Source organism: Dromiciops gliroides, chromosome 3 (assembly GCF_019393635.1).
Source record: "Dromiciops gliroides isolate mDroGli1 chromosome 3, mDroGli1.pri, whole genome shotgun sequence".
Classification (NCBI taxonomy): domain Eukaryota; kingdom Metazoa; phylum Chordata; class Mammalia; order Microbiotheria; family Microbiotheriidae; genus Dromiciops; species Dromiciops gliroides.
In genome coordinates, this window is record NC_057863.1 from 640959230 (window position 1) to 640973982 (window position 14753).

At 52.1% G+C, this 14753-nt stretch overlaps 2 protein-coding genes across 4 annotated transcripts in view; one reads left to right on the forward strand and one right to left on the reverse strand.

Moving 5' to 3' along the window:
• Positions 1-1216: 1216 nt before the first annotated feature.
• Positions 1217-1957, forward strand: RNF223 (ring finger protein 223). Its single transcript, XM_043990772.1, has one exon. It carries the CDS (start codon positions 1217-1219, stop codon positions 1955-1957), a length of 741 nt encoding a protein of 246 aa, XP_043846707.1.
• Positions 1958-5031: 3074 nt separating this feature from the next.
• Positions 5032-14753, reverse strand: part of LOC122745447 (tyrosine-protein phosphatase non-receptor type 11-like) — a 40219-nt gene continuing 30497 nt past the window's right edge. For 2 of the 3 annotated variants that reach the window (XM_043990769.1, XM_043990771.1), the window contains exons 6-16: positions 13729-13842; positions 13212-13308; positions 12758-12837; positions 11559-11714; positions 11335-11466; positions 10576-10730; positions 10390-10457; positions 7025-7176; positions 6762-6859; positions 6187-6287; positions 5032-6053 (exon numbers count right to left, since the gene is read on the reverse strand). In XM_043990769.1, the coding sequence (XP_043846704.1) occupies positions 6203-6287; positions 6762-6859; positions 7025-7176; positions 10390-10457; positions 10576-10730; positions 11335-11466; positions 11559-11714; positions 12758-12837; positions 13212-13308; positions 13729-13842 (1137 nt within the window). In that variant the 3' untranslated portion in view covers positions 5032-6053; positions 6187-6202. The remainder of the gene's footprint in view (positions 6054-6186; positions 6288-6761; positions 6860-7024; positions 7177-10389; positions 10458-10575; positions 10731-11334; positions 11467-11558; positions 11715-12757; positions 12838-13211; positions 13309-13728; positions 13843-14753) is intronic. The other variant, XM_043990770.1, reaches the window with a different exon arrangement.

The window sequence follows — 14753 nt, forward strand, 5'->3', positions numbered from 1 at the left end:
TCCCTCCCTCCCTCCCTCCCTCCCTCCACTCAGCCAGCCCCTCATGGGTGATTAAGTTGGAACCCCAGAGCTGCTTGGGAGGGAGGGGTTCTGTAGCTACTCTCCCCTAATACACACACACACACACACACATATATATACTCAAGTGCACAGAGCTTAGCCTTCAGAGAATGGCAGCTCAGGCTTGATAAGGGGGAAGGGAGCCCAAAGAAATAAGGGGTGATTAGCAAGAGATGTCGACTACTTTCCCTTTTACTACTGCAAGGTTAAACTGAGAATGGGGGCATCTAGGTGGCGCCATAATGCATAGAGAACCTAGATTCAGGAAGATCTGAGTTCAAATTCCACCTCAGACACTTACTAGCTGTGAGACCCTGGGCAAGTCACTTAACTTTGCTTGCCTCGGTTTCCTCATCTGTAAAAAGAGCTGGAGAAAGCAATGGCAACCCCCTTGTGGTATCTTTGCCAGGAAAACCCCAAATAGGGACACGGAGAGTCAGACATGACTGAAATGACTAAAGAAACTGATCACTTCAGTTAAAGGGTATCTTTCTCACTGAATGTGGCGTCAAGGAGATTTCGGTTTTTGAATTCAACCTTTGTGGGCCAGAATTCCAGTTCTTAGAGGCAGCCTGGCATGGCTCATAACGTGTTAGTCCTGGACTGAGTAGGATATGGGTTCAAATCCTGCCACTGACATTAGCTTAACCCTGATGGGCCCCAACCTCTTCATCAGTAAAATGGGAATAGGGGCAGCTAGGTGGCGCAGTGGATAAAGCACTGGTCCTGGATTCAGGAGGACCTGAGTTCAAATCTGAACTCAGATACTTGACACTTACTAGCTATGTGACCCTGGGCAAGTCACTTAACTCCCATTGTACCTCAAAAAATAAAATAAAATGAAATGAAAATTTTTAATGGGAAAATAGCAATGCCTCAGTGGTTGTGAGGATCAAAGGAGAGAATGTTTATCTGTGTGAGCTCTACTCCAAGAAGGTTGCGGTATCATCTAGGCCAAATGGAGGGGCAGCGGATGGATTCACATCATGACTTGAGTCAGGTATAAAACAGGACTTTCCTAGAACTGAGGGCACAACGGTGCTGCCAAGCCTCCTTCCTTCCCTGAGGAATTTGGAGAAGGAGAGATGGGGTGAGAGGAGGGAGCGCCTCTCAGATCTCTGACTCAGTCTCTGCTTTGTCCCCCCAGACCAGAAGCATGTCTTCAACCCAGCAAGTGTGGCACACGGGGGTACCCCCACCCGACGTGGGCAGCCCCACAGCGGTGGTGCCCATGATGCCCCTGTCCCCTCCTGCCCCAGGCTCCCCCGAGGATGGATCGGAGAAGGTATCGTCCCCGTTGGAATGTTCCATCTGCTTTACGGGCTACGATAATGTCTTCAAGACGCCGAAGGTCCTCTCTTGCACTCACGTCTTCTGCCTGGAGTGCTTGGCTCGTCTCATGGCGGCCCAGCCGGCCGGGCAGGCGGAGGACACAATCTCCTGCCCCCTCTGCCGCCAGGCCACACCCGTGCCGCTGACCGGGGTCCCCGCCTTGCGCACCAACCGAGAGCTGCTGGCCTCGCTGGCCCCACATCTGCGCAGGGAGGAGCCCGTCTGGATGGACGGGAGCAAACTCTGCTACAGACCCCCCTTGCCTCCCAGCACTTCCGGGCCCCCAGCCTGCATCTGTTTGGATGTGGCCATGCACAAGCCGGAGGCCGTCCATCTCCCTTCCCCTGCCCCGCCCCGGCGCAGAAGGTTCCTGGCCCGCTGCTCTTACTGCAGTGACTGGAAAAGGGTCGTTCTCATCACAGTGCTGCTCGTCATTCTCTTCTGTATTGTCCTGTGGCCCGCGCAGTGCGCCCTCAAGACCGGCAACCTCCGCTGCTTCACCCACCCCCCTTCCTCCATACTGTACCGGCCCACCCCCTCCCAATTGCCCCTGAATGAAAATTAGTCAGGCTGGGCCCCGTGCCCGCCCCCGCCCCCACCTCCGATAAGTGCAATAATTTAGCCTGGACCCCTGGCTAGCCAACTACTAGCAGCTGGACACCCCCACCCCCCAGCCTTCTCAGCCTCCCAGACTCTCGATGGGACTGACTCAAGGACCTGATTGTCTGATTGTTTGGGGGGGGGGAGGGGGTTATGAAGTGAGGAGATAATATTTAGTCATAGGAATGTCAGAGCTGAAAGGGACCTTACTGGTCACCTGGTCCAGCTCCTTTACAAAGTGACTTGGGGCAGCTAGGTGGCGCAGTGGATAGAGCACTGGCCCTGGATTCAGGAGGACCTGAGTTCAAATCCGACCTCAGACACTTAACAATTACTAGCTGTGTGACCCTGGGCAAGTCACTTAACCCCAATTACCTCACCCCCCCCAAAAAAAAACAAAGAAAGTGACTTGTCCAAGGTCACCCAACGAGCCAGGGACAGAGCTGAGACTTTCCCCCAATTCTGCTGGCTCCCAGTCCAGTAGCTCTTCCTAAAGGATCCTTCATTAAAATGTGAAAAAGGACTAAGTGGGAGGGTAGGGTGGGTGGGCTAGGGTGGGGGCAAAAAGCCTGTCTTCCCCATGACAGCGATATGTAATTTTCTATAGTTTGTATGTATATTATTTTTATTTTTATGTGGACATTTCACCCCTGAGGTTCTGGTGTCTTTCATGCCATCCTCTCCCTAGGGGTACCCCCAGGCTGGGCAGGGCTGGTCCCTCCCTTCCCCTGGACCCCATCCTGCTCTCCAATTCCCCTCCTCAAGGATCTCACACACACACACACACACACACACACACACACACACACACACACACACACACACACACACACACACTTCCCTGGTCTGGCTGACTCTGACCTTACCCCCTCCTCCTCCCCACCAGTCTTTGTGTCGGGGCACTGAGCCAGACTTTGCTGACCACCCTAATACCACCCCCCACTTTATTCCACTGGTCTGAGCAGATCTTGGGCATTAACTGACCTCCAAAGCTTCTACTACCCCATCCTCCTACCCACAACTGACACCCCCCCCCCAATCAGGGAGCTAGCAGGAAGCCAGGGGCAATATCTGGCCCCCTCCTTTGTTCATTGCTGTTTGTTAGTTAAATAAAATAAATTATTTTGTATCTTTGCCCGTGGAAAAAAGTTCATAAAACCTTGACTTCAACCTCTGAGGGTTTCTAGGTCCATCTCAGGTATACTGGAGTTCCAAGAAGGTGCAAGTAAGCTCGCCCTGGTGTCCAAGGTTATGGCCCAAGTTCATTTCTGCTCTCCGTATCTCCAGTGCCCAGTATGGTGACTGGTCCTTCATAAGTGTGTGTTAAATGAATTAACAGGAGAGGTGTGGGGGGGACGGTCTGTTTCAGCCACATTAAGATGGAAATGCTGACAGATGGTCCAGGTGGCTATGTGTCTATCAATGATGGACTGGAGAGACTGAGACTGGGGGAGATCTGGGAGTTCTCTGCATGGAGGTGATAATGAAAATGAGTGCTGGGGGAGGGAGTGGTTAGATCTGTCCAATGCAACAAGCTTTTATTAAGGAGGAGAGCAAAGAGACAATACCCAAGGAGAGAGACACACACATACACACAAACACTTGGGGGGGGGGCGGAGAGAAAGAGGAGCAAGGCCAGAAGACAGGAGTAACCAGAGAGGCAGGAGGGGAGGCAGCCTTTTTCCTTTCAAAGAGGACTAATGGCATTGTGGGTGATGTCCTGCATGTGAACTGGATTTAGGTGAGGCTGACTCCCTCACTCCCTGAATCACTGAAGGCCGGAGGCAGGACAAAAGTCAGGAAGACCACAGATGGATGCAGATGGACGGTGATGGCGTAGGATGGAGTGGATAAACCTTGTTGTCTTTGATGTCTGACTAAGCTCTAAGCGCTCCACAGCACCTGCCTCAGCTGCCTTCATGACCGTTGGAACAAATTGTTCTCATCCGCTCATTTCTGCAGCTCTTCTCCTTTTTGGAGTAGATACCCCCGCTTCACCAGGGGTTTGAGGCCCCTCAGTCAACCTCCATCCTTCTGGGTTAGCTCATCTGCCAAGATGGGTTTGTTGGGGTGTGGCCGACATATGCAGCTCCAGCTTCCTGGAGCCACAGGTTAGTTAGAAGTTGGACACCAGCCTTCCTACCAGAGGTGCTAGTCCTCCTCAAACACCCCAAGGGAGGAGACACTTTCCAGGATCCAAGTTAAAGGGGAGAACTGAGCAGGGAAGATGGACAATTGCTAGAGAGAAGTCCTGAATGTTGCACCTAGAAGTAACTTGAGATCTGCTCGCCCCAGGCACTTGCAGGGGCTTGGAGGACAGACTAGGCTAAGGGCAACTCTCTCTGGGCAGAAATAAGCATACAAAGGGCATGGGGGATGTGAAATGGGCAGTGAGACCTTCTTCCCCTCCCCCCCAGACTATCAGCTGTATTGTCTTTGGGGCCAAAGCCCTCAGGTATCCCCCCACACACCATCCAACCCACATCCCTCAAATGGGACTCTCCAATCTTCAGACTCCATAAACCATCCCCTGCAATAGAGATGTTTGTTTGTTGGGGGGGGGGGTTTGTAGGGAAATGAGGGTTAGGTGAATTGCCCAGGGTCACACAACTAGTAAAAGTCAAATGTCTGAGGTCAAATTTGAACTCAGGTCCTCCTGAATCCAGAGCTGGTACTTTATCCACTGTGCCATCTAGCTGCCCCCTCCCTGCAGTGCAGATGAATTGAGCCTAGACAAAATATAGTCACATCAGTGTGTCTTCTCCCCCTCCTTCCGAGTGGGGGGTGTCCAATGCAGTGCTAGTCACCCAGGCTGACTAGGAAGGGCCAGGGAGGGAAAAATTCCTGAGTCCTCCCATCACCTTTGCCTCTAACCTCCCAAGACAGAGTCAACTTCCCCATGAAACTGCTTGATCCTGAGGGCAGGGTGAGGGCAGGGTCGCCCCCTTTGGAGCACCCAAGCCAACTCCAATTCCCCCTCCCCCACACCCAGACACAGGAAAAATAGATGCTCCGAGCCAATATTGTGAGAAGGTCCAGAATTTACTAGAAACAGTCTTAAGGGGCCAGTTGTATGCTGGGGCCAAGGGGGGACCGATCACCCAAAGCTACAGGGAGCCAGAGGTACCGGAAGAGAGGAGGGGAAGGGAGACCCCCAACCCAAATTCATACACACATTTGAACATGCAGTTATATGGACAGTCACAGACTTGGATGCAGTCACACGAGGTTTTGCCGACTGTCTCCCCCACGAATCTGTGAGCTCCTTGACCTCTGAGACAAGTGCTCTCACCTTTCTCTGCATCTCTGGTGCTTGGTTCAGAGCCCAAACACAGTAAGCACTTAATAAATGCTTGTTGACTAAGTGATTCACACAGATTCACACACACACACACAACTCCTCATCTGTAGTCACAGACACACAGCAAACAGCGCACACATTCAGCGTCACACACACATTCAGTTACACAGAGAAACACACCAGAAGATCCAAGCAGACCCCCTATGTGAACACAGTCGTGCACTCACACACACACACACACACACACACACACACAGACATACCCCCTAACCCCGACCCCTGTCAGTTCAAAGGGCACTTTTCCCCTGAGCTGTTCTTGCTCCTTCGGGCAGGGTTCAGATGCAGAAACAGAGGATGGGGCTGGCCCCTTCCTCCCTCTAGGCCTCAGTCCTAGCTTGATCTCACAAAGAAAGGGGGTGGGGAGAGTACGGGCTGAGAAAAGGGGACCCCAACCCCTCCAGAATCTATCTTCCTGGAAAGGTCTAGTCCCTAGAAGTCATTCTATCAATTTTTTTTTTTTTGCTTTTACAAAACAACCCCCCCCAAATTCCTTTTTTTTTTAACCCCCAACCAAGAAAAGCCTGTAGCCAGTCTGGCATTGCCAGGGCAGGGGGAGCACAGTCAGCCCCCAGACCACATGTTCTCCCCCTTGACTCCCAGGTGGATTCCTGCTGCAGACTCTAGTCACCACTCAGGGGACTGTGCTCCAGCAGGAGGAGAGGGTGGACAGATAGACAGACAGATGTGAACGTGACCAGCCCTGGGGAAGGAGAGGGAAGGGTGTAAGGTCTATGCCCAGAGCAGAAGAGCCACCCCCCCAACACACACACTCCAATGCCCCACCTAGGCTTGGCATCATCTACACCAAGCTCCACCCAGCTCCCACGGGCTACCTGTGAGACCTCAGCCTTATCTTCCCACGTTGCTTAGTCCAGGCACTGAGGGGGCCCTAACGTTCAGGTTTTCATAGATGCAAGCGGAATCCTCGCTCATCCTGGTGGGGAAGAAAGTGGAGTCTCAGACCTAAGGAGGGGAAGTGCTTCTGGGCAGACCAGGAGGCTAGCAGCGCCCCCTCCTTCAGCCCCCACCCAACCACCAAATCTATTTTCCCGTATGTTTTGGGGGTTCCTACCAGTCGTCCCCTATCAAGTCTCCCCAAGAGACAACTTAGCTCTTGAGGGGTGGGGGTGGGGTCACTCAAAAGCCCCAGGCTACCCAATAGGGTCCATAGTCATCTGCTGCTCCCTGGTGGGAAGCTTGCCTAATGCTGGGGGTGGTGCAGGATGGGCCGGTGTACCGGCTCCCTCTCCCTTAGTGCCCCCATGGACAGCCTAGGCCCAAAACACACCATCCACTTCTGAAGTCCCATTCATTGCGCCCATCCCCCCACCATGTCTCATGCCTGTATTCCCCTCAGGTTCCCCCATCCCCATAAGCCACTTTGCCCCCATCCCCCGCCCCCACTCACACAGACTGTGCCCTGGAGGGTGATAGCCCTTTGCTTCTGGAGGGGTCCGAGGGAGGGGAGCGAATGTTTAGATATTCCCGCTCCTTCCGCCTATTGCGCTGCAAGATTGGGGGAGCAGAAGTCAGTATGGGGGATGCCAAGGGCAGGGAAAGGAGCTGGAATGGGGAGAGGAGACTGAATCCCAGGGTGGCAGTGTGGGGGATGGGGCCCATGGGGTCTAGAAGGGGCAGGGGGAGGGAACTGGGAGGGGTGGCCTGCTCCACCTGCTCCTCCTGCAGCCTCCACTGCTCTCCCTCAATATGCCTCTGCACGGCCATGTAGACGAACTTATACTGGGCCTCCGTCTGCACCATCCCTGAGCGCTGCTGCCTAACCCGCTGGATGGTCCTAGGGATGTCAATATCACAGTCCAGGCCTGGGGGAACAAGAAGAGACACTTCTTCATGGACATGGGGTCTAGGGCCACAGAGTCCAGCCCTAGATGGCGGTGGGGGGGAGGCAGAAGAGACATGCAGTTCATGTGACATGGAAGGAACGCGGGAGTTACGGGAGTTATGGGGTCAAGCTGGAGGAAGGGAGTGCCCAGGGGCCAGCGGGCAGACCCCAACACGGGGTCCTAAGATCCTGCATTGATGAGAAGACTAGAGTCCTCTAACAGAAACCCCCTTGGTCCTGCCTTGTCCATTTCTCAGGCTCCCTCAGCATCATCCCTCCCACCCCCTCCCAGGCACAGAAGATAAGCCAGCCAGCCCTACTACTCCAAACAAGCCAATCCTCCCTGCTCCCCAGGCCCCATCCCCATCCCCCATCCCCATCCCCCTCATCCTCAGAGCATTCTTCCCCTCTCTCTTCCTCATTTCCCTCACAAACATTTTCACATCTCCCCAGTCTCTCTTTAAGCACTCAATAGGCAGTGGATAAAGCACCAGCTCTGGATTCAGGAGGACCTGAGTTCAAATCTGACATCAGACACTTGACACTTACTAGCTGTGTGACCCTGGGGAAGTCACTTAACCCTCATTGTCCCACAGAAAGAAAGGAAGGAAGGAAGGAAGGAAGGAAGGAAGGAAGGAAGGAAGAAAGAAAGAAAGAAAGAAAGAAAGAAAGAAAGAAAGAAAGAAAGAAAGAAAGAAAGAAAGAAAGAAAGAGAAAGAAAGAAAGAAAGGAAGAAAGAAAGAATACTCAGTGGGCTGACCTGTGGAAAGAGGGATGAGCCTTAGGGGAAGGGAATAGGCATTTATATGGCACTTACTGTATACCAGGCACTGTTCTAAGTGCTTTAAAAACATTATCTCATTTGATCCTCACAACAACTCTGTGAGGTAGGTAGTATGACTGCCCCTATTTTACAAATGAGGAGACTGAGGTAGGCAGAAGTCAAGTGACTTGCCCAGGGTCACACAGCTATTAAGTGTCTGAGGTGAGATTTGAACTCAGGTTCACCCAACTTCAGAGTCAGTGCTCTATCCACTGTGCCACCTAGCTGCTCTGCTTATCAACTGGCACAGGTAGGAAAGGCCAGATATGGGATTCGAACCCACATCTTATACACTTCAGAACCAGTGATCTATTTCCTGGTCTTTTTCCATGCCATCTCTTCCCTCCCCGTACAATTAAACTAGAAAAAGTTGTCTACACATGAAGCCTCCACTTCCTTAAGACCCACTCTGTCTTGAAGCCATTCTGGCTTCTGTCCTCACCACTCCACTGCAATCCGATGACCTCTCAGAGGTCACCAATGACCTCCTATCCCAAATCTAACAACCCTTTCTCAGTCTTCATCCCCTTCGACCTTCCTACAAGCAATCAACACAGTAGAGCAACTAGGTGGCAACAAAGTACAGAGAACATTTGTTCTGGAGTCAGGAAGACTCATCTTCCTGAGTTCAAATCCAGCCTCAGACATTTAATAGCTGTGTGACCCTGAGCAAGTCACTTCACCCTGTTTGCCTCAGTTTCCTCACCTGTAAAATGAGCTGGAGAGGAAATGGTAAACCACTCCAGTCTCTCTGCCAAGAAAATTCCAAATGGGGTCATGAAGGGTAGTTCCCAACTGAAAATTACTGAACAACATCAAACTTTCCTAAAGTCTATCTATCCTCTCCTCCACTGATTTTAGAGATTCCCCCCAGTTCCCTTATAGCATCTCTAATAACTGTCCTCTCTCCTCCACTGCCTCATCTTCTCCCAGCCCTGTCACATGGCTGTTGTCCAAGGGTCACTTGTTGCTTCTCTTGACCGTCTTTCCCTCAGCAAACTCATTCAGATCCAAGCTAGAACTTTTCTAACCCTAATTCTGAACAATCTTCAGATCCTATCTGTAGTCAAACAGCGAGGTGGCTCAGTGGATAGAGCCCTGGGGCCAGCAGTCAGGAAGACCTGAGTTCAAATCTAGCCTCTCTAATGGTGTGACCTTGGGAAAGTCACTTGATTTCTGTCTGCCTCAGTTTCCTCATTTGTAAAGTAGGCATGGTAATACCACCTACCTCACAGAGTTGTGAGGATTAATATTTGTAAACCACTTTATAAACGTTAAAGCACTATAGGAACACTAGTTATAATGATGATGTAGGAGGGGGTCCTTGAAGAATTGGATCCTAAGTGGAAGAAGAGGAAGGGGAGCATTATGGGGATAAAGCTCAGACTGTGCAGGGGCATGGAGTCCATGAAGAATAGCAAGGAGGCTGGTTCTACTGCAGCCCCATCATTCCCCTTGTCCCCTTCATTCTCCCCATCTTGTATCCAGTCCCCAAGCCCTGCCAAGTTCCATCTCCATCCCTCCTACCCACAATCCTTCCTGTCTGGTTTTTTTTTTTTTTTGGGTGGGGGGGGAATGAGGGTTAAGTGACTTGCCCAGGGTCACACAGCTAGTAAGTGTCAAGTGTCTGATGCCGAATTTGAACTCAGGTCCTCCTGACTCTAGGGCCAGTGCTCTATCCACTGCGCCACCTGGCTGCCCCCTTTCTGTCTGTTTCTATAAGCATCATCTTGGTCCAAGCCCTTCTTACTGCCCAAGAGACTGTTTCCATCAATTCCTTCTCTCTCCTCTCTGATCTCTCCTTCACGCAGCTGCCACAAACACCTCTCTCAAGGATGAATATGGTCGTGTCCCTCCTCCCCATGGTCTTCCCGTGGCTCCCTATGGTCTCCAACAAAAGTTCAAATTCTTTAGGCCAGCATTCAGAGCTTTCCATAGCCTGAAACCACTCTGTCTCGCTCCAGCCAACCTGAATTTCTGTCTATTCCCTGAACGCACCTGCAATCTCTCACTTCTGTGCATTTGTCCACCAGGTTCCCTATGCCTGGAATGGTCTTCCTCGCTCACTCTACCTGTGAAAGTCCAGCTCATCCTTTAAAGCCCAACTCAAATGCCACCTTCTCCAGGGAGCTCCCCATGATCTCCTTGCCTTGGTAATGGCTTCACCCTTGACACACTTATTTTGAAGTCTTGCCAGTTTATCCGTGTTCATGTCATGTCCCCCACTAGACTTCAAGCCCAGGGAGGGCAGGGATCTTGTTTTATCTAAACTGTGTGTCTCGACAAACAGTAGGAGCTTGGTAAATGCTGATGGACTGACAGGAAGCTTGGGACCTGGAGAGGACGTGGGAGTGTTGGGAACAGCCATACCCTGCCTTCGAATGGTATCCACCAGGATGTCGATGACGATGATGGTACCCGTGCGTCCAATGCCAGCACTGGGGATAGAAGCGAGTCACCCCAGTGGGGCTTGTGGGTGGCCTCTCCACCCCCACCCCCACTCCCACCAATCCCTTGGGTCGAGCCTTCCCCAGCAGAGCCCAGGGGCAACAATACCTGCAGTGCACGACAATGGGACCAGAGCCTGGCACGCTGCTCTGGGCTTGGTTCACCTGGTCCAGGAAGCTGAGAACACCACCGGGCTCCGTGGGAACCCCGTGGTCTGGCCAGCTGAAGTACTGGTAGTGTGCGACCTTCCGCGGTAGCTCCTCCTGAGCCGAGGCAAGGGAAAGGAGAGTCTGAACTTTGCATTTAATCTAGGTGTGTGTTTCTGGCCCAATAGGAAGAAATTGATGCCAAAAGTGAATTGACCTGACCAAGGTCATTGGTCTTTCTTGGATTCCCAATGCTTAGCATCCTACCTGGCCCCCAATAAGAAATCTTTAATAAATGCTTGTTGACTGACTGATGGATTGATATGATTACTAAGTGTCAGATGTGGGATTTGAACCCAGATACTCTGATCTCAGGACTCTTTCTAGAATGTAAGCTTCTTAAGGGCAGGAACTGTCTTGATTCTGTCTCTGTCCCCCTTCTCCCCTACCTCCTAGCACAGTGCCAGGAATATAGTGATCAATGTTCATTAACTCAAGCTAAATTGAGAATCAGGAGCATCGAGAGAGGGATGAGAAGCTCTTGGGATGAAGCTGCCTTTCTCCTCCCTCAACTGTCACCCCTCCACTTTTGTCTTCTGGGTGGGCACTGCCCACTAGCTAGGCTGGCTCCTAGGCCTCTGAGCCCCCTCCCAAACCACAGCAGGGAAGATCCTCCCCCTTCTTTCCCAATGTTCCCCCACACTGTGGCCCAGAGGCTCACCCTGTCCGTGCGCCCCATCTCCAGCTCTCTCACATAGTATCCTTGGGCCTCCCTTTCTGTTACATGACGCACACGCACACAACCATAGTCCTTGGTGCAATGCTGATCTGGCCAGTAGCGGAAACACTTGTTCTGGGGGGTTAGGGAGAGACAGTGACGCCCAGCCCTGTTGGGAAATGTGACCCAACCTCCCCCCGCCACGCCCACCAAAGTCTGCCCCTAACCCGTCCTCTCTCCATCTCCTTGGTTGTCATGACGATGACATGGGTGTTCTCTTGGTACACCATGGCCCAGAAGTCATTGACGGTGGTCTGTAAGCAGCCCTGGGTCGCTATGTACACCTTCGAAGGTTCCTGGCTCTGCCCATCCTCAGGGATGCTCTGAAAGAGGGGGTGGACAGACTGCTCAGAGACCATGGTCACAGTCATTCTTGCTGCTAGCAGCCCCCTGGGCCTGGGGCTCCTCAGGCTCCTAACCTCCTAGGGGGGAGGTGGGAAGAGGAGAGCAGAGCCCTGGGACAGGGATGGCCGAGCAGGAGCCCAAAGAGTCTTCCTTCCAGATCAAAGGGAACAGCCTGGTGGAGATGGCCGCTGGGAAAACCGTGAATTGAGCCTTCAGCAGACAACAGAACGTGCAAAGGGGCAGGAGATAGATGAGTTTGTGGATGAGGATGTGGGCAGTAGCCCCGGCATAGTCCCCTGTTTGGGGCTTTGCCCAGGAAGGGAACTTTGAAGTAAAGGGAGCCTTTGTTCTAAGACACTAGCAGAGAAAGCCTGCCAGCCCCTGACACCCCTGGGTCCCTGGGGCCATCTCTAAGGGTAACCAAGCTTAGAAATGGAAAGTGCCTTAGAGGCCATCGATTTTACAGAATGGGAAACTGAGGCACCAAGCTGTGAATGTGACTTGCCCAGGGTCACTGCTTCGTCACTTGCTTCAGTGAGCTGCCGAACTGGTCTTCAGACCCCGGCCATCAGACTCCGAATCCAATTTCCCTTCACTCCACACCACGATCTCTACCCACAGATTCCTTTGTATGAACAAGGTCGCAAGCGCGCGAGCTGACAAGTCCCTTACAGGGGCTTCTAGCCTTATCCTTCCACACTGTCCACCCATTTTACAGAGGAGAAAAGTGATGCCCATTGAGGTCAAAAGTCACAAAGTGAGGGGGCAGCTCGGTGGCGCAGTGGATAAAGCACCAGCCCTGGATTCAGGAGGACCTGAGTTCAAATCCAGCCTCAGACACTTGACACTTACTAGCTGTGTGACCCTGGGCAAGTCACTTAACCCCCAAAGTCACAAAGTGAGTAGGTAGCCAAGCCAGGCCTCTAACTCCAAAGTTAATATTCTTTTCACTAGACACACATGACCACACCAAAAGCTGCATGCGTGGGTCACATCTGCATTCGAACACACACACACACACCTTAATGTAGTTCGCATTAATGTAGTCAGCACCTGGCACACTCCCATCCACATCTCGAAGGGTAACACGGGTGGTGTCAACTGTAGGAGGTAGGGAGACAAAAGGGAGAAAGGAGCAGGAAGGGTTGGGAGCTGGGGAGAAAAGAGGCCCAGGACTCCTAGGGCACTGGACACCAGGACACAGGGTGCCCTGGTCCCCTCCCTCCTTTGACCTGCCTGAGGTTGAAGAGCAGAGGAAACTGTGGTAGACAGAGGGGGGATGTGAATGCCTGAGGAATGTGTGTGGAAGAGTATGGGAGAGTGTGTTGTGGGGGCAGGGGAAAAGTGATGGAATCAGTTAGCATAGGGCATGAAGGATTCATAGAACTACCCACTGGAGGGAGGTAAGGAAGAAAGAAATCCAGGACTAGAAAGGGCTCTCTCCCACCCCCAGACTCCCACCCCGAGATCCTCACAGGGAAGAATGTTCTTGTAGCGGTTCTTGGCTTTGTTCTCAGGGCGCTGCCCCTCCTTTCGAGGGTACAAAAGTTTACATTCCTGCTGCTGCAGCATCTGGAAAAATAAAATCCACTCTGGCTCAGTCCTACAGCTCAGCCTTGGTCCCATCCCCTGCCCCACAGCTCAGCCCTGGTTCCAATCCTCTGTTTCAGTTCTGACACCAGACCTGACTCATGCTCCATAGCTCTCAGCCTTGGCACTGACCTTAGAACCCAACCCTAGCTAATCCTAACCCTACCCAGCCCCCAGATCCAAAACCTCTTCCTCTTAGGTCTCATACCCCATCTCGGACCAAGATCATCCTTATCCCTTCTTTGTTCCAGGCTCAGAGAGACTCAGTTCCATAATCAAGACCATAATGCCAGGCAAGGACAGAGCCAGGATGAGACCCTAGGAGCAGCAGTTCCTCTAGTGCTGGGTCTGGGGGCTTTAGGGGCCAAGATTAGGGGCAGCAAGCAGATCTCCTGCCCTTACCTCAAACTCCTCCCAGAATCCTTGCTTGGCCTTCTCACTCTGGTCTGCCATCTTGGTGAGCTCTCGGACACGGTTCTCAATGTTGGCAGCATTTATCCTGGTGGCATTAAATGGCTGGCAGAAAGAACGGGGTCAGGGTCAGCTCTGCCAGTCCTCTGCTTCCCCCAGACCTAGCTCTTCCAATCCTCTCCTCCCCATCTACCCCAGCACTAGGTAGACGGGAGCTGTAGTAAAAACTCATCCAGAGAAACTTGGATGTTTAGTTGCAATTGATCAAGGCTTCTAGACTCCCCCAGCCCCACTTGCCCATCCTGCACTAAACAGCCAAACATATATTCCTAAAGCACAGGTCTGACCATGTCACTCCACTACTCCAAAGCCTTCTGCGGCTCCCCATTGCCTCTGTGATGAAAAGAAACCTGCCCAAGCCTGACATTTTTTTTAAGGTCAATGAGGGTTAAGTGGCTTGCCCAGGGTCACACAGCTAGTAAGTGTCAAGTGTTTGAGGTCTGATTTGAACTCAGGGCTTCCTGAATCCAGGGCCAGTGCTCTGTCCACTGCGCCACCTAGTTGCCCCCCCAAGCCTGGCATTTAAAGCCTTCCACAATCTGGCCACCACCCACCTTCCCAGGCTCATGGCATGGCTCCCCTTCACACACTCTGGGTTCTAGACAAACAGATCTACCAGCTGTTCCTTTGACTCTGCATGCCATGTCTTAACCTAGATTCCCTTCTCTATCTCTTAGAAGTCCTTCATCCTTCGGGGCTCAGGTGCCACCTCCTATAGGAAGCCTTCCTGGATCCCTCCCAGTCCTTAGTATTAATAAGTCAATCAATCAATTGATCTCAGATTGCCTCATATTGATTTATCTGTCTACAATTTTATCCCTCAGGATAAAAGTCCCTTCTTGTCTTTCCCTAGTAGCCACATAGAAAATGCTTGTTAAATGAAACTAAATTGATTATGGACATTCTACTAATCCTGTGGCTCTACCACCCGGGCTTCCTAGGACTTTCTCACCCTC